Source organism: Idiotropiscis lumnitzeri, chromosome 18, assembly GCF_059441095.1.
Source record: "Idiotropiscis lumnitzeri isolate Australia: NSW breed Sydney's pygmy pipehorse chromosome 18, RoL_Ilum_1.0, whole genome shotgun sequence".
Taxonomy (NCBI): Eukaryota; Metazoa; Chordata; class Actinopteri; order Syngnathiformes; family Syngnathidae; genus Idiotropiscis; species Idiotropiscis lumnitzeri.
Window position 1 is genome coordinate 11,807,110 of NC_142408.1, and position 19,188 is coordinate 11,826,297.

General features: G+C 39.7%; 2 protein-coding genes across 3 annotated transcripts; both read right to left on the bottom strand.

The window, feature by feature from the left end:
* Positions 1–48: 48 nt before the first annotated feature.
* slc30a5 (solute carrier family 30 member 5) lies at positions 49–11,381 on the bottom strand. The gene is made up of 16 exons (XM_088281171.1): positions 10,840–11,381; positions 10,582–10,704; positions 10,104–10,170; positions 9,878–9,963; positions 9,703–9,790; positions 9,055–9,142; positions 8,886–8,962; positions 7,828–7,998; positions 6,881–7,169; positions 5,446–5,654; positions 3,512–3,669; positions 3,273–3,402; positions 1,557–1,791; positions 1,264–1,490; positions 472–600; positions 49–328 (listed from the first exon to the last, which is right to left on the bottom strand). Exons 1-16 carry the CDS (start codon positions 10,908–10,910, stop codon positions 158–160), a joined length of 2,319 nt encoding a protein of 772 aa, XP_088137297.1. The 5' UTR covers positions 10,911–11,381; the 3' UTR covers positions 49–157.
* A 1,204-nt stretch (positions 11,382–12,585) lies between these two features.
* LOC148319533 (annexin A1-like) lies at positions 12,586–18,332 on the bottom strand. 2 transcript variants are annotated; one of them, XM_088281231.1, is made up of 12 exons: positions 18,177–18,332; positions 18,007–18,104; positions 17,809–17,914; positions 17,144–17,238; positions 16,645–16,758; positions 16,377–16,467; positions 14,954–15,090; positions 14,778–14,871; positions 14,016–14,111; positions 13,295–13,353; positions 13,023–13,145; positions 12,586–12,938 (listed from the first exon to the last, which is right to left on the bottom strand). In XM_088281231.1, the coding sequence occupies exons 2-12, from the start codon at positions 18,073–18,075 to the stop codon at positions 12,882–12,884; spliced, it is 1,041 nt and encodes a 346-aa protein (XP_088137357.1). In that variant the 5' UTR covers positions 18,076–18,104; positions 18,177–18,332; the 3' UTR covers positions 12,586–12,881. The 2 variants fall into 2 exon arrangements, with proteins under 2 accessions (XP_088137357.1, XP_088137356.1); XM_088281230.1 differs by lacking the exon at positions 18,177–18,332 and having other exon boundaries at positions 18,007–18,170.
* Between the last annotated feature and the right edge of the window lie 856 nt (positions 18,333–19,188).

Here is a 19,188-nt window from a genome sequence, read left to right on the forward strand (position 1 = left end):
CACATTTTAGACTAGGCTGAGTCATCCCCCCAAAAATGACAGTCTGAGTACTGATAAAAATGACTATATTCTGATTAATTCAAAACACATACACTGTACATTTCCATTGAAAAATCATTGGAATTAATACAATTTCAATTGGTCCCTTAGAAGGACATTACATGATACACGTTCCATCATTCAAATGTTTCATGGACTCCATCTGTTGCGTCATAGCTAAAACATCCTGAAATCCAGTGCTGAGCCCAGACATGTGCTGGAAGTACGCGTCCTTCTCCACCTGCACTGAAAGATTATTCACTCCAGCATCTTTCAAAATGGCCGTCACCTGCAAGAGAGCGCACAATTGGACCAATTACATGATCGGAATTACTGACTTGATAATTACTCTCCAATAAACATACAAGGAGTCCGGTATCAAATCTGCTGGGAAACATGAAAATCAACCGAGAAGTTGCAGTAGGAACTGACATGCTGTATAATGCGCTGCTCCACCACATCTGACATGATCTGGAGGTGGATGGTCCCTGCGATGGTGTTGGCTGAATGTCTCCAGAAATGCGGGTCTCTGTATGACAAAACTCCTTCTATCTTCTCAATCTGGGAATAGAAGCCAAAAAGTAGACAGGATCAGCTGTCAGGAGCACACAGCTTCCTCCTGCTGATGACTTCATTCATAGAAGACAATACTCAACATTGTCTCCAGCTGTCCCATCTACAGCCGCAACACTGTGGATTTGCAATATTTATATGCAGTGAACCTCGACTATATCATGGTTCATGGTTTGCACTCTTGATATATTGCAGATTTTTGAGTGGTACTTTTTTCTTTTGAACAGGTTTTTACATTATACAATAAACTTCGTAAATTTAGAGTTGCCGCTTCGCATTATATGTTGGTATTAAGAGAAGAAGAAATGCAGGATTCGGCTGAATATTTTGGTGCTCAATACACAATGTTTAATTAATTCGATTTTTGTACCAGTTTTTCAGTGAACTTCACACGTGAGTGACAAAGAATTTGAAGCGTGCACACTTGGCCTCTTTACTGGAGAACTGTACGAGCAAAAAAGTGAGAACAAAAGATAAGAAATACTTTAAAAAGTTTGCCTAAATCAGCGAAAGTGAGTTATGTTTAAAATGTGTATAAAGCGAGTAGGAAGGGTTAAAATCTCGATATGACAGATTTCCAACTATCGCGTGTGGGTCTGAAACCCCACAATAAATGAGGGTTTCACTGTATTCCTGTAACAGTCATCTCACCTTCTGAAGAGCATTGTTCAGCTCCTTCTCATGCTCTGGGGGAATTCTCAGCAGAAGAACCTCGCAAGCATCTTTGAGCAGAGGGATGACACTGAGGAAGATGAGTGTGGCGATGAAGAGGGAGCAAATTGGGTCGGCGATCAGCCAGCCAAACTGGCGAATGAGGAGGGTGGAAATGATCACGCCGACACTGCCCAACGTATCAGCAAGTACGTGAAGGAAAACACCTGCGAAGAAGACAGTAGGATTACATCTAACATTCCAAAATATGGTGCCGGCTCAAGCAAGCCTACCTCTCATGTTGGCATTCATGCCTCCACCACCTGAGGTGTGGGAATGCCCGTGTCCACCGTGCCCGTGCCCTCCATGAGAGTGGCCATGACCGCCGTGGCTGTGGTCGCTGTGGGAGTGGCCATGGTGTGAATGGCCGTGATCGTGTCCCGAGCAACTTTTGCCGCCGTGTGAATGAGCGTGGCTGAAAGCGCAGATGCCCACCAGGTTGACCAACAAGCCGCCAACAGACACCGGCTATAGGAGGGCAAACTGATTATTAAAGACACATCTTCACCACAAATTAGGCCAACCGTCATCATGTTCCTCAAGGTTTGGCCGTCCAATGTGTCTCTGAGTTCCGCTCAAACGCATACGTCGCTAGGTTGGCAGATCTGCTATGAGCTTTTCTTATCTTTTTCACCTTTTTTTTTTTAACCTTGATTGTTTGAATTTGTGAACATCAGTATGTTTCTTCTAGCGCCTTTTGTCATGGGAAACGTAGACGTATCCAAGTTAACAATCAAATATATATATATATATATATATATATGCTCTCATATCTACGCTGTGGTTAAAAATGAGTTTGACAGACGTGCTCTAACCAATCAAATGGATTCCTCACATCCTCCCTTGTTCACTGATGCTTATGTGCATAAACTCAGTTATTAAAAAAAAATATATAAATCACTACAAAATACCATGCTCAACACTTTCTGGTGCTTCTCAATGAAACTGTACTTACAGGTACATGTAAAGTTGTATTGCAAAGAAAACAAAAGTTGCCGACTGACAAGGGAATAACAGAAAGCTATTTCATCCAGACCTCTTCAGATGTCAAGAATCTGTGCAATTTTGTGAAAAGAAATCTGTTGAAATTTTTCATATTTGTGTTGTAAAGTAGAACCCAACCTTCATGTTGGTGTTTGTTTTCCAAAGTATGCACATATGTGTATTTGAGTGAATATGTTGCTTGTAGATAAAAAAATTTAAATCAAAACAACACAAAGTCAGTGACGCCAAATGAAATAATCCAGATATGCTGATACATGAGTTTGTCTGTATAGCAGAAATCCTCATTTTGCTTGTGGTGTCGATTATTATTGCAGTTCCCTTTACTATTTACACGTCTGCCTACTATTCATTTCATAAAATAAAAGCATAGCGACTCTTTCGAAAAGCCGCCTTTAATTAAATCAGTGTTGGCTTATTTTGACCTTTGCTGAAAATTTTGGATGGAATGTAAACAAAATGCATAATAAACGCCAAATTGGGCAGTCCTCAAAAAGAAACAACTAAATGCACATTTTTTTGATAAATGAAAGTGATGTTACAAAAATGATGTCCATAAAAGGCCAAGCTGTTAGCCTCTAGGATGGATCCTTAAATAGTGTCTTTGCAACTGCCTACTGAGTGCCCATTTCTTTGTAACACTAACTTTTTGTTTGACATTTGCAGACTTCACGTCTCGGCAGGCCTGATGTTCTTGACGTGGTTTATGTTCTCAGAATGGACACCCCCCTGCACACTCGCACATTTGTACAACAACATACTGGCTGCTATTAATGACCGAGAAACACTATTTGAAAGTGAAGATGACTTAGTACAGCTGTGTTCATTTACGCAGTTAAATATGAAATGAGTAAAGAAATATTTGAGAAATGCTTCAATACAGCACCGAATGGACCGAGCGTTGAAGAACAAGCTTTGACAAGAAAAAGGAAAATAACTTCACTCACAGTCAGCATGTCTGTGTCTATGTTGGGAGGGTCCACTAAACGGGTAACGGACTCCATGAAGACAAAGAAAGCGATGACCATCAGGAAGAGTCCATTGATGAACCCAGAGAGGATTTCAACACGGCCGTAACTGAGAAGCGCACCAGATATTCGTTCTAAACATCCGACTGAATTTTAAAGTGCATGAATGAATACAATATCTCCTGGTGAAGCGGCTTCTCATTCCCCCGCAATATTACCCATAGGAGAAGATTCTGGTAGCTTTCCAGCGGGTCATCAAGGCGGCAAACAGGCCGAGGACCAAAGCTGAGCAGTCAAACAACATGTGGAAGCCATCCGAGATCAGTCCCAGGCTGTTAGTCCAAACACCATAAAAGAGCTCAACAAAGGTGAACGCCTGGAACACATGAATGTTGTTTGACAGCAGAGGCTGTGAACTGCAATTAACATGGAAAAACTGTGACAACCATATGACAGTAGAGCGCGGCGATGGTCTTTAAAGTCATCTCGGAAAACGGCATTTTAATCAGCATGACCGCTTTGCTTATAGACAAAAAAAAAATGACAAAAATATTATTCAAAGCCATTTGTTTCATCAGTTCCACAGAAATAATGGAAGTACGAAATGTTATACCTTTACGGATGAGGTGAAGATAAATATTTTGAAAAACACAAACAAAGAGAAAAACTTTGTACCCCTTTTAATCAAATCAAACCCCACAGTGGTCATAGAAATAATTTGTACCGGCTAAAAGAAATATTTTTTTATGACAATTAGCCAATAAAAATTAGACACTGCTTTTGAATTGCAGTTCAAGAGATTTTTTTTTTTTAACTTGTCAAACGAGCGGAACAAAAATGATGGGACCCTTAATTCAATATTTTATTGCACAACCTTTTGAGGTAATCACTGCAATTAAACGATTTTTATAACTGTCAATGAGACTTCTGCACCTTGCAGCAGATATTCTAATCCATTTTTTATGCGCAAACAGATCTAACTGTCTCAGGTTTGAAGGGTGTCAAGTATTATTTATTTTCAGCAGTATTGTGTGTACCCATTGGTTGTCTCCCATGAAGTCCACTTTGGCTCAAACAACTACAGCTGGAACGATATCAAATTGACATACCTTGACCTTGGAGTTGCCATTAAAATTGGAATTTCATTGGAGGTTGTTTTGGGCTTTTTCGTTACCATTCGTATTATCGGTCTATTCCATTTGTCATCCATTTTCCTCAAGCGGCCACGCTACGGAGGTTAGCTACAGTACGATGGATATTCAATTTTTGAATATGTGTAACTGTAGTCACAGGAACATCGAGTTGCTTCGAGAATGTCCTATAGCCTTGCCCTTTAAAGTGTTTCTCTATAATTCCCTTTATAATCTCCTGTGACAACTTGCTCCTTTGCTTCCTCTGGTCAGTGTTCAGTTTGGTCCACAATATGTCAGAAAAGGACATACCTCGGTCGATCATGTCCCTATTGTCTAATTATTATTATCTTTTCTAGAGTTGCATCATTTTTGTCGAGGACTCTTTCTTGTTTTTCTAAATAATCATTTGAACCAGAATTCAAAAGCAATGTCTGATTTCCATTGGTTATTGTTAGTTTACTTTTGTTTGGTTTGTACTGTGGGGGGTTCTTTCATTAACAGATGAGTACCAACAATTGTGTCCGTACGCGATCCTTCATAAATTAACATTTGACAAATACACGAAATCAGCCAACAAACAGCAAGGCTTCTTAAGTTGAAGCATATCGCTGCAGTTGTTTTGTCAGTCTGTGCTACATCTGCAACGGCCTTCCCCAACGATGCAAATTTTGAGCAAAGTCAGTGGCCAATGGTAAACCACTCATTAAACGAGTGGCAGAACTCCACACTTTGCATGACTGTTCAGTCAGTTTCAACCACAGGATGCGGTCTGTGGCGTGTCCAAGTAGTGGGATGAGCTTTAAAAGCTTTAAAATTCAGAAGCTCCTAAGAAAAAAAAATAACAAAGCAATAGAAAAATAGAAATCCATACTAAAAAATATGCACCTTTTAATGGATTAATAAAATTGCCCATCAGTATTGTCTTAGGAAACTTTGTTATTTTGTGCTTCACAATAACTCTTAGTCGACCGCAACTATATCGAAGTGCCCGAGAGCCTATACCAGTGAGTTGCACATACCAGGTTGAGACACAGAAAGTAGAAGATCTGTCTTGAGTCGTACTCTTCCAAGATCTGTTTCAAGGAATCTTTAATGAAGCGCGGCATGGACTGAGATGTGTGCTGCAAGGCGTCGCCCATGAAGTTGTACAGAGGAGTCCCTTCGGGTGAGTAACCAACAAGCGTGCCCTTTTGACCTTTTTTTGACGGGGAGGAAAGGATACTGGATGCTGCAGAGGAAGAGTGAAAAGAGCAACTTTAAAAAATGTGTTTACATACCCCAACTGGACATACTTAAAGAGGACATATTATTAAATGGACATTTTCATTTAATCACTTTTAAACACAGGGCGAATTGTTTTTTGTTGATATGTGCCCTGCAAGTGGCTGGATAGCAGTTCTGGTTGTACACCAAGTCAGCTGGGATAGTTTGCAGCTCATGCGCAACCATAATAAGGATAAAGCGGTATCGAAAACAGATGCAAGCATGCAAGAGAACATTTGTGTTTGAAGTTCCTCTCTATCTTTTGTTATTTATTTGTATTTTCTTCACATTATGCTTATGGGTAGACAAACTGAAAATAAGAGAAAAGCTTGAGTTGTGCAGTTAAGGACAGTCCAGCAATCCTGTAGCAGGCATGTATATTTGACCAGTTCAGATTTCCAGACCACCATCCAAACAGCGAAAATTGACATTACAGCAGGTTACTTGTCCCATTTTTTCACATTTTGAAATGTTAAACTGTTTACATTTGAACCAAGGGAGCTGACAACTTAGGGTTAGGTCTCATACGTGCACCATTTTTCCGCACTCTGGACAAAAAGTGGTGAACATCCAATGCTCTGTTGAAGACTCAAAGAGTCTCCAAAAATCTCCAAAACGACCACAAAAAGTTCCTACATTAATCACTTTTTTTTTTTTAAATAGTTGCTTGAGATGTCGGAAAAGTTGCTAAATATAGCGACAAAGTGGCTTTGTTGGAAACACTGAGTAGGCTCGTTTCTTCTCATGTCCTAACTCTACCACCAGTTGTCATGGTAGCAAGAGCCATACTTGGCATTTGCATCAGATGAAGGCATTCCTCAAAATTGCATGATTTGAACAAGAGTGACAAGAGGATTTTAAGTCTACTGTATTTTGATAAAGAATGAAATTTTATTAATACCTGGGAACTCTTAAATTCTGAAATTACATCATTTAAAAACAGCGGCTACTTGGAACTCATACTGAGCAACTGCCCCCAAAAAAGAAAAAAATTGGCAAATATAAAACTATAAAAGTGCACTTTTGATTTTCATCAAAACCTTACGTACAATGGCAGATTGCTGTAAACATTGAGTGATGCTGGTGTCCACTTGCCAATTTCAAAAGACATGCTGTTTGTTCTACCCCCAACTATGTAAATAAAGCAAAAACAACCCCCCCCCCTTTCAGCATCACGTGCCTCATACTCACACATAATGAAGAAAATGGCACTGACGAGCACCCCTCCAGAGAGCACATGCTCCGTGCTGCTCTGCTGTGGTGGCTTACTCATCGAGCGCAAATGGTCGGTCAACGGGTGAGTCCAGAAGTTGGCGAGCAGCACGGCGCTGGAGAAGAGAGCGATGGCGCCGTATCGGGCGCACCTCTGCACCTCCATCTTTGTATTGCAGATGGCCTCCACATAAAACTCGAGGATCATCACAGAGAAGATGATCATGGCAAAAGGCAGGATAAGAGCAGACCATGACTCGACCTTACTCTGCGAGATTGGGGAAACGGTGAAAAAACAGTGAAGATCTCAGCATGAGTGAAGAGGAAAAATATGAATTTATTTGTGGCAAACTTGTCAATAATGGATCCACTCTATAGTCTCTGACATTGCTCAATGGCCTGGCGATGAGTACAGTTCATAGGAATAGGAGGACAGGAAACATTAAGTTTTGTTTCCTGTCCAGACCACTATATGATTGAAGTCGTTATTTCTGTAGATTCATCACTTGATTTCTGGAAGATATGACTCATTACTGTCATTACCTCCACCAGGGGTTTTCATCATTGTGGGTTTGCCTGTTAGTTTTTGGAAGTAAATGTATGCAACTTCATTCCATATGAAAATAGATTTATTCTACATTATTTAGTTGGAGCTACCATTACATATCTACAACAACCCCTGACAAAATAAAATGTCAAATTGAAATTAAATTACATATCTGACTGATATTTCGGTCCACAACAAGGTGGCAGAAACTCATTTTAACACAGATAACCCTAAAATATTCCAGCACCGTCAATACCAGTGCCGTGAATTGTTCTCTGTCTGATTTAAATTGCGCTCCAGGTAATAGTGTCTCAGTTCTCCAAAAAAATAAAAAGTCTCATATGCGATGTGTCGACAGTAGCAATCATTTTGCACTTACTTCCGTGGTGGCTGACAACACAATGACCCAGGGCAGCAGAACCACAGCAGACACAAGGTTGTCCAGCGCATACAGGCGCTTGGCTCCACCAACTTCCACTGAAAGTTTCCTGGAAGCTGTGTGGAAGCCAACCTTGAGGCACAAGGAGACCACTAGCAGCACAACACCACCCTGATCAGAACAACAAGATACTGCAGTGATTAGTTTGCTTGGGTACCAAACTATTTCTATACAGTAAAGTGGAAAGGTACATTATTGGCTGATTATGACATTATTGGCCTATGAAACCAAAAAATCTTTGCAAATATAATCACTGAGCCATGACCTAATATTATACAAATATCATGTTACTTTTTATTTTGGGATATAGCCAACTGTAACTGTGTAGAAAATGCATACTCTCTCCATCAGTCTGTCTCTCCCCATGTATTTGTCTATTAACCTTGAGGGGCAGCAGCTCCTTAGCCTTTCAGGCTTGTCTATCATAAATTAGAATTAATTATTTGAGAAGCATTGGGCTAGGTTCACACTTCAGACTGCAGGCAAATACGACTTAGATCGTATTTTTCGTCCCGTATTCAACTTGTTTCAGATTTTTTTTTATGACTCTCTGGACAGCTCAATTCCATTTTCTTTCAAATCCGACTTGGGCCGCTTTCATATGTGGTCCAAGATCGGATACATATCGTATTATTTATTTTGGAATGCGACAGCAGTCTGAATGGCCAGGTCGCATATATCCGGCCGAGATGTCATCATGCAGGCGGGGATACAGGCTGCTGGGTAGGGATATTTACTGTTTGAATCTGCAAAGTTGTTTTGGGTAACAGTATTGACTTTACGTAGAAGGCAATGACTTGATGTCATCTTTAGTTACGTCTCCATGAAATGCCCCACCTATTTCAACCTCCTCCTGAATCGCTCCTCCACATTTACTTCTAGAAATCTTGATGAAACATTTAAGTGTGATAAATATGCTTTGGAAGTATTTTTCATTTGCATACCACACATGGTACATGGAAACACTCTGTTGTAAACTGAGGACTGACTGTGCTTACTTTGTGATCTGCAACCCCCAAAAACGCGATGGCTGTATACAGGAAGTGAGTTAGCGTGCTGTCGTGATGTCCCTCAGCTAATTACAAAAGAAGTTAAGGATCACAAACAGGAAAGAGACAAACATGATTGAAAAAAAAAAAAAGACCAACATATTACTATCAAGGATACGATGCTCTGCCATTTTTGCCATGAGGTCGTCATTGTCAAACAGGAGTAGGCAGATCACTGCGATGATGAAAAGAGCTGCGCCTCGTGTCTGGAAGACAGATGTGGACAAGTTCAGTCGTCAGTATGGAAGGAAATTTTAGCAGATGGAGGAAAAAGTACTTAAGTCCAACTCGGCATGGTGTGTAATGTGCTTTTTTTCCTCAGGATATCTACAGATTCCTTCAAATTCAATTAAGCCTTTTTAAGACCTATTTAAGCCATTTTTTTAAACTTAATACCTATTTCAAAGCCAGGGGATAGGGGGGGAAAAAAGGGAATTTGTGTTGATTTATTTCTCTAAAGTGGAAATGTGTGCAAGATGTAAGAATGCAGCGTTAACACCACCACAGCGCGGATACAACAGGCAGTGGGAGGAGTTTGTTCTTTACCTCTCTATCAAGGTTATGTGTTTGGACGACTAGGGATGGGACTTGAGCAACTTCAGTTTCGTACACAGATTAATTCTTTTTTTTTTTTTTGCAGATGATCCAAAAAGCCGCAAACGTAAAGCGATCCACTGATTTAAGTTAGGGGTGAAGCTGCAAAAGGATTGTTGGCTCAAAAAAAACAAAACAAAACAATTCAATTCTTTTAATGCTGGCTGTTCACCTTTGCTGGCCCGCCTCCTGAGCTGGTGAAGAGGACACCAAGGAGTGCAATCACAACCACATCACTGTGTTCGAAAAGCAGTAATGTCCTGTGAAAGGCACAATAAAACCATTATGCATTCTTGCATTAAAACATCGAATTGCACTATCATATAGAGAGGGCGACGTGCATTTACCTCAGAGGTCCACATAGAGTGAGACCAAAAAAGCCCAGTAGGGATATGATACAGCTAAAAACACTGTGCTTGAGTAATTTGATCCACTGGAAAGAATTTAAATAAAATGGGTCAATCACCATACCACGACATAAATGCAAGGCAAGAAATGCATTTTTCTTTCATAAATGATGGATTCTGATTCTACTAACACAGATTAAAAGGAAGAAAATTCTATATACGGTACCTGTCTTTTTGAGATCACTTTTCCAGAGGAAAAAGGTTTTTGAAAGACAAGTAGCAAAACAGCAGACCTGAGAACAATGGAATAATGTCAAACTTAGTTTTCTTTCTTTTTTTTTTAAATTTGCATAATTGAAGACATTTCTACTCTAATCAAACTACTTGATCCAATGTGGGGTCCAGGTACAGATTTTTCACGAGTCTACCCCAAACCAGATAGAGGTGACATGGGAGACATGCTATACAAAACAAACACTACTAGTTGCTTCTATAGTGCGGTTCGTAATCACAAATATTTAAGATTTTATTCATCTTATCAGCATCCATCAACGACAGTTTTCCAACATCATTCAGAGACGATTTTCAAAGTTTGCCCAATTGCCACTATGTTCTTAACTGGCATTTGCAGTGATTTAGAAGGGAGGGAATACCTTTTGAAAATAAATGAAACATCACGTACAAACGGACTTGGGAATACTCACCCTAACTTTAATATGAAGATGAACTGAACAATGTGAACAACCTTTAGGATGTCATATGATTCAAATATCCCCAAGGCCTTCAGTATCTTTGAGATAACCAGTAACACTATGTACCTGGTTAACCTGCGGATGAAAAGACATGACAAGATGCATACTGAATATATTTATGTTCTATCAGGAGTACCAATGAAGCGGCATGTTCACATGAACAAATGTTTGTAGCAAAGTAATACTGGTTATAATTAACAACTATTTTACCTGGAATTGGGAATTTCAACCATCCCTAGTTGTCCTCCAGAAAGGACGTTGTTACTGTATTTCTCGTCCATTTTCAGCCGGCCGGCTCGAGGAAGTCCCAAGTAACCCTATAGCATCATTGCTATCTGTGACGTAAATTTAACTTGTCGCTCATTTAGCAACTAAGCGCAGCGACCGTATTCAAAATATTGCCATAAATGGCCGTTCGAAACAGCCTCGTTGGCAAAGAAAACATAGAAAAAGCAGTTTTGTGTCAAGGTTCGCTACGAGAAAGCTAGCCAGCTGGAAGAGCAGTAACATTAGCTGTATTCGCCTTTGATGTTCTAACGCATCCTTTAAAAGAATATACGTGAACTGTAACAGTTCAGGGGAGACTGATTGCGTTTGTTCCAAAAACAATTAGAAAAATCTTTCCAGGCTGTGCCGAAGTGTGCTGAAGCTACTTCCGGACACGATAAACAATCCACGACGTCATGTGGAATTTCAAGAGAGTCACTGCTGCGCAGTTAGTGCAGTGGATGGTTTTAGCCCGTGAGATGCCCGGTTGCGTATTTGTGCAGGGTATTATGGCACGGTGGCATCACTTGGCTTAATAATGCTTACGCCGATTTCATATTATTGTATTATTTTATTCTGTACTACTCTGCCAGGTGGCACGATGAAGACCTGTTTGCCAGCTGTGTGCATGAGTGGGTCTTCTCCGGTGTACTCTCAAATTCTAAAACATGCATGTGGGGTTCACTGAAAACCCAAAATCAGGGAAGTTCTATTTCGGCTGTCAGGAAAGAACACACTGCTATTTTTCTAACTGTTATTGTTCTATTCGTCCACTTGAGGGCGCACTGACGAACACGTCATGACATTCTGAAATTATAACAAGTTTCAGCAGCAGTCATATAAAATTGGGTGACACTGCACTGTGAACTATTCAGTTCTTTTATGAAAATTTGTAGAAATATTCCAAGATATTGAATACTGCAAAATGTAAGTCAACAGCTTTATTTAAAAAGAAGTTGCTTATGTTTTTTTTTACTACGGGGCCCGTACTATTACACTTATGGTTGTTGTTAAGAAATGAAGTTGAGATAATGTTACATGGATTTCATATCGCACCCAGTTTGGTTTTGAGGTGAGTGTTCTCAACAAATTACATAGAAAATGCCCAGTCATTTTGTCGCCAGGTGCCAATAAACATCAACCACCTGTTCCATGACACAGTCCCGCCCCACTGAACTAGTTAGCCTGGCTATTTCTCAGCCTCGTCAGTTTTTTTTTAGTGTGCGAGCACATTAGTAGATGTGTATAAGGTCAATGGAAATAAAAAGTGTACACACCCCTGTTCAAATGCTAGTGTTCTATTTCCACCAATAAAGTGTCCTATTAGCCGTGCAACCCAATTACAATTTGTGTCTTATCTTTTTGAGACGTTCATTTAAAAGTAAACAACTGAAATAATGTGGTGCCACAAGTGTGCACACCTTATTATAACTGCGTCATGGCTCTATACAGAATTTACCAATCCCATTAAAACTCATAAAAATTTGAAGTGCCTCAGATTAACGTTAAATTGATTTGAGCTGTTCTTGGAGGATTTTTTTTACTTGTAGGAGCCTGGTGTTTATTTAAATTGTTTAAGTTGAGGTTTTTTTTTTAATTCACAATTATAATTATCCAAACAAGCGCTGGGATGAGTACAAGTGGGATAAAAAGGGACAAAATGCAGGATTACATTTGGGAAAATAAATGTGACGATCAACTCAAGCATTTTATTTAGGACAAAGAACATAAAAGACTGAAGACATTCAAACAAAAACAAAATAATTTTACGGGTACGTGGATGGAAATTACATTAAAGTCTCTTTGATACCATTGTTAATTTCCTTTTTTCACCTTTTGTCTTGTCTTAATAAACATACGGCATGGTAAAATTATATAGCGTCTTCTATTTTTGCTGGTCATCCACTTTGCTAGAGCGTCAACTAAATAAAATACAATGATCATGTGATGAACACCTCTGACTGAAATCCCAGTAAAGTGGTTTCTCAGTGGGGTCCACACAGTCCAAGAAGGATTTTCTCAAAATGATGCTTTGTGTCTTTCTGCAAAACACAGTCAAACAAATTTTATGGCTATCATTGAACAGTGACTTGGCCTTTCAGGATAGGTTGCATTTTTTATTTTACCAGTATGTCCTCTTGTAGCGTTGAGTCATACATGGCCCTATATTCTTCCAAGATCTTCTTCAGGTCGACCTCAGATCGACTCACCAGCACCCTGATCAGTGTATCTTCACACGTGCCATGGCGCTGTGAAGGCACATTAGTCATCCAAACACATTGTTTGCGCAAAAGGACAAGCTAAGGGACCAGACAACCCAGGTAACATCTATTCACATTTGACTTAGAACATGAAAAATCGTCCCAAAAAAAAAGCTTTCTGTTGTGTTCATTCATACCTCCATAGCTCGATGAAGCTTCTCAGCAAAGAATGCTGGTGTGCTCCATGCACATTTCACTTGATAGAAAAAAAAAACAAAATATTGTAGTTTTGGATTGCATCCATTCATGAATCATTGGGTTATCAACCATTCTGATATGATAAACAGTATTTTACCAATTCATACAGACAGTTATGAAAAGGTTGCAAACTTTTTTCATGACAAAAAGGACAAATAAATAGGTAGGGAACTTGTTGGGTGAGTTAATTATTGTGAAAACTCAACCACGCACGAGGTCCAGCTCTTTCTGATCAAAATTAAAGAGAACTAAATGAAAAATGTGATTTGCAAGAATATGTTGTGTGTGCCCTCCGTAGTCTAAAAAAAAGAATTTTTTCTTAATATTGCTCAACACTGCTCTCTGCTGTCAACTGAAATTGATGCCCTCGGGCTGGCGTTGTGAACGTTGAAGCTCTATTTTCCCGGGGTTTGGTCACGTGACATTCGCAATGCAAGCTGGCAGGTGTGACGTCAGTTTCAGAAACATTTCTAAATTATGATGTGCCCAGAAGACATTGTTTGTGGGGAAACAGATTCTGTACGTAAGATGATCCTCCTGTTAATAGCTTCAATATTTTTGAACTGACCTCAATAATTGGTCAATAATTCTCTTCTACAGCTGTTACCTGAATCTTGTGTCTCTGTATTTTAATAGAAGTGACATTAAGTGCATACTCACCAATGTCAAGGAGACAGTCTTCAATGTCTCCCCTCAGCTCCATGTTCAGAGCTTTAGGTAGCGTCGTGTCACTGAGACAGGCGTATCTCTGGAACGCTATTAGGAAAAGAGGGCATACAGTCAATCATCAAATGTTGCTTTTGCCACATAGTTGGTTGAATTGAAGTAAACGCCAAAAATGTCTTTGGAAGAAAATGTTCTATACAGGCCCACTAGTCTAAACATGGTATTCTGATGAATTTTGCGTTTGCAGAGTTTGAGTTAAGCAGACAAATCCAGCCGTTTTTAGCCATCTCAGAGAGCAGCCATTTGGCCACGTCAGTCAACTGAAAATGACATTACAGTTGCTCAGAGCTCAGATAACCAATCATGGCTCAGCTTTAGAAAACAGATGAGCCGATGATGATGTCATTTTCTGTCGCCAGAAGTGACAAAATGGCTGTCTCCTGAGATGGCAAAAAAAAATGGGTGGATTTTACTGCTTGATTTATATTCCACAAACGTAACATAAATCAGAATGTCATGTTAAGACTAATGAAGGCACATCGAACATATTGTTCCACAGGATATTTTGTGTTGACTTCCCCTTTAACTTTGCAGTTACTGCACATTTGCATTGTTCTCTACTCTGCAAGGCACGTTCCACCTGTTACCCAAGATGGGCGTGGCTCCACCTGTTTGTTCACTTTTAAATAAATGTCTAATCTGGAGAGTCAAGCATAGCAGTTGAAGCATTCACATGCTTCTCACTTCCACACTTACTTTTGGAGAGTTGTGGTCCACTGCGGGTAGTCAGAATGTCTAAGAAAGCAGAGATGTTGACTCCTTTTGTATTCTCACCAGCGTCGAACAGCGTCTCCGGGTGCACAACACGTACATGTTAAATAATAAACTTGGAATTCATAGAAAGACTCAAGCAGGTATTTATCCAATTTTACCTGTGCATCCTCTTTGGCCTTATCCATATCAACGTCTGTGCTCTCATCTTTGTTTGCATTCAACATAGCCAGCAGAGCTGTGGTGAAATCACCGCTGGTTTCATCCTTAATAACATCCTCCAGGGTTTCCCCATATTCTGAGGGAAAACAGTGTTGAAATGAATAACAGACGAGACAGTTACCGTTTGAATGATCGCGGCTGTTCGCGAGACTGGCACCCATATCCTAGGACTTTGTTCAAAATATGGGGTACGATTAGGTTCGTTTTCCCTCTCAATAATTTGGCGATTTGTTGGAATATTGTTTAACTTTAAATTCGGGTTGTCTGTTGTTTCAAGTCAGGTGAATTGGTAACACCTATGGCCTACAACATTAACCCAATACAACACAGGGCAATGATAATGATAAAAAAAAACATTCCCCTCCAAATATTTTTTTTTTTTTGCAGATTTTCTCTCATGTGTAATGGTAAAGAGATACTGGAGTAATGTAAAATAGTTAATCTGTTATTTTAAATTAATATGGCATTGCTTTCAACAAGACTATGAGTTTCATTCGAATGTTTCCAGACTATGGCTATCATATAAGCTTTGGTGGTAATCGGTGGTGTTTTTTGTGCGATAAGTGGCGGAATGTTGCCACTCTTTGAGGTAAATAAGGACAGGCAATTATCCAAAATATTATGAGTTTCGTTCTAATTCGGCCATTGCACTTCTGGAGGAACATGAATCCGCATGGAAGGATCCATCCATCCATTATCTGTACCGCTTCTCCTCACTAGGGTCGCAGGGAATACTGGAGCCTATCCCAGCTGTCTTCGGGGAGTGGGCGGGGGACACCCTGAACTGGTTGACAGCCAATCGCAGGGAACACAGAGAAGAAAAACCATCCGCAAGCAGACTCACACCTGGGGGAAATTTGTGTCCAATCAACTTGCCATGCATGTTTTTGGAATGTGGGAGGAAACCGGAGTACCCGGAGGAAACCCACGCAGGCACAGGGAGAACATGCACTCTCCACACAGGAAGGCCGGAGCCGGAATCGAACCCTCGACCTCCGTATTGTGAGGCCGTCGTGCTAACCAGTCAACCACCGTGCTGCTCCTTACGGTAGGAGTATTATAGAAATTTTGGGAATATTTGATATATAATATTTGGCGACGTCCGGCGTTTTTAGAGCACAATAGACAAGTAAACCAGTCCGAAATGAACAGTCGTGTGTGGAGCACGTGTGACGTCACAGGGATTACGAGAAGTGGTCCAAATGTCCAAGATGGCTGCATACAGGCGATGCCATTTTTTTTTTTCATACTTAATCGGCGCAATCAAATGCTGTAGTGGTTTACACTTTTATTCCTTATACGCACTGACAACTCGAATGCTGCAAATTTTATTGAGCAATTTCCTCAAGCAAAAAGTCAAACCTTCTTTATAGGCCCTCTTCAACTGTCTGATCTCTTCATTTGACCTGGTTGCCAGAACCTCCACGAGGACATCTTCATCTGTGCCCAGTTTCTGTTGCAATAAAATGAAATTTATTTATTTCTACAATTGATGGAAATATTTCTTGATGTTATGACATGCTTATTAACTATATTGTGTTTTGTAAATATATTGTGACTGGATTTTCACAAATAATCACCATTCCAGGTAAGAAATATTGGCTTTTCAGAATCAAATATTTATATTTACCTTTGTTGCATCTCTGATCAGGGAGGCATCATAGTGGGTTGGTAGCTTCAATAAGGCCAGACAGATGTCCTCTAAATCTGACCTGAGTGCACGCTTCAGAGCTCGATCCAACGGCTGCAACACGTGGAGAGACGAAGGGTTAGCTTTGCAGCAAGTAAAATCAGCACAAAATAGAAATTATATGCAATTTGTCCAGGCAACTCTGTTGTTGATGATTCATTTTTACCAGACTTAAGGGATGAGGTTTGAGCACATAATTTTCATTTTTAACTTTTAAAATTTTGATGATAAAATTTGTATCTTACAAATAATTGAATTATATTATAAATATTACTCTAAACAATGTAATTATTTTATTTTGTGACCATAAGCGACTTATACAATGGATGGATGGAAGCACGGTGAACTAGTGATCAACATTTGTGCCCCACAGTCCTGAGGTTTGACTCTTGGTTCAATTCCCAGCCTTTTATTTAAAAAAAAAAAAAAAAAAAGGTACCTGGCCGGCGATAGCCTCATAAACGACTTTGATCTTCTGTCTCTGCTCATTGTTTCTTTTGACCATCATCGAAATGATGACGTCCTCATCCACTCCTGCAAGAGAGACGATGTATATATTTTGCAAGCATATTTGTTTGTTTTTTTGTTTGTGATTTTTTTTTTTTACGTGAGATAATCATGTTATTGGGTTAATGACATCACTCATCATAATAATTCAGCCAGTTCTCCAACTCTATGCATATACACACACCTCCACGGTGACACACAACAATCGCAAGTTGTTGATGCAATGATTCTATTTTTTTTTTAATCCTGGTTCATTTGGGGGGGAGAGGGTTCTTTGCATGTTATAAATACTTTTCATTGCATTTGTTCCAATGATACTGAACCCATTTCAGGGTGAGACGTAAGGTCGTTTTTTAAAACTGTTGCAATATTCACGCTGTACTGTTTGAGGGACAATCTATTGAGGGTGTTAGAAATACTGCAAGTTACAGGAACTCAAATATGACACACCCTGAATGGGCTGGAAATGTTCCTTTTGTTTCTTTAGACAATAAAAGAACAACACCTTGAAAGTATTTTTTCTTCCATTGCAATATGGCCTGTCATTTCCCATTTTTAATCGTAATAAAATGTGCGGATTCTGGAAATTGCACATACCTTTACTTTGAATGGCAGACTTCAGAACGGCAGCATCTTTGCTTGCATTGAAATTCGGGTACGGGGCCACTGTTCCATAAAACACAGACGTGACCTTTCCTTTAACCTAAAAGAATCGGAATAGAAATGTTTGTTTTCCTCATTTGCAATTTAATAATTGAGTTCAAGCATGTCCACAGGAGCACGGTTGATACTTACTTTAATGGTTTCGTCATCAGGATTTCTGTCATGTATGATATTTTGGTAGAATTTCCTGAAGAAAGACATATTTTCTGGGCAGGATGGACAAAAATAATCTGAAAAAAAAAAATCCGATTGAATGAAGGAAGATAATTTTGTTTTGGTGTCGAAAGCTCTGAGAAACGTACCTGTGATATTAAAGACGGTCTTCACTGACAAGTGTAAGGAGGTTTTGAAGAAACTCCACCCAGGACAGTCTTTCCTGTCAGCCGCACAAGATGAGCCAATCGTCTGCCGCCTCTTCAGACGCAACACGCCCAGCAATCAATACGTTTGTGCATCACTGGCCGGTTGGGTGACTTCTGTTCAGGCTTGTAAATAAAAGCTTCACCCTTTAACCAAACAATAGAATTCACATGAACATGCAAACCTGCAGGGAACTATGGCAACGCACCAAAATAAATGAATAAATATTTGCTTTACTCAACTTACTAATACCAAGTAAATGTTTCTCCGAGAGGACCAGCATGGCAATGTGCTGTTGCATTATCTGGCTGAACTTGATCATCTACATTTTTCGCTTCCGTCCACATTCAGTAATGTTAAAGAGGCAAACACATTCACTATCTGTCATTTTTCACAAATGACCAAATTGCAGTACAATCACTGCCGTCCGAATTTATTACTTGTATGAATGCTCCAGACCAAAAAGTATTTTCTCTTCGACAGCTGTTCCCGCAAGATTCTGTCGACAGTGATTGCAATTGTCAAAATAAAGTTGACCGGATCACTTCAGGATGTATCACACTGCTGGCATGAAGAAAAGTGAGACTGGCTGTGGTGACTATAATGAAGAGAAGGGCTGTACAAAATCGATGGATTTATGAATGCCCAAAAAGTGGAAATTTAAGGGACACAGAAAAAAAAAACATTAGACAGACATTGAAAAGACAGTTAGCAGTACATAAATATGAATATAGTACACTCCTTGGGTTTCCTTTCACAATTTATTCGCCCTATTGTACAGTAGCCGATCCCCTAAAACTCAGAAATGTGGACCATTGGTTGCATGTGAGATTTGTGAGACACAAGCATTTCATTTGGTCCAATGTTTCAAAAAATAAGTGCACGCTAATGAAAGTCTAGTGAAGCTGTTTGTGCAAGCACGGCCGAGCTGGATGGGAAACCCCCCATTTGGCA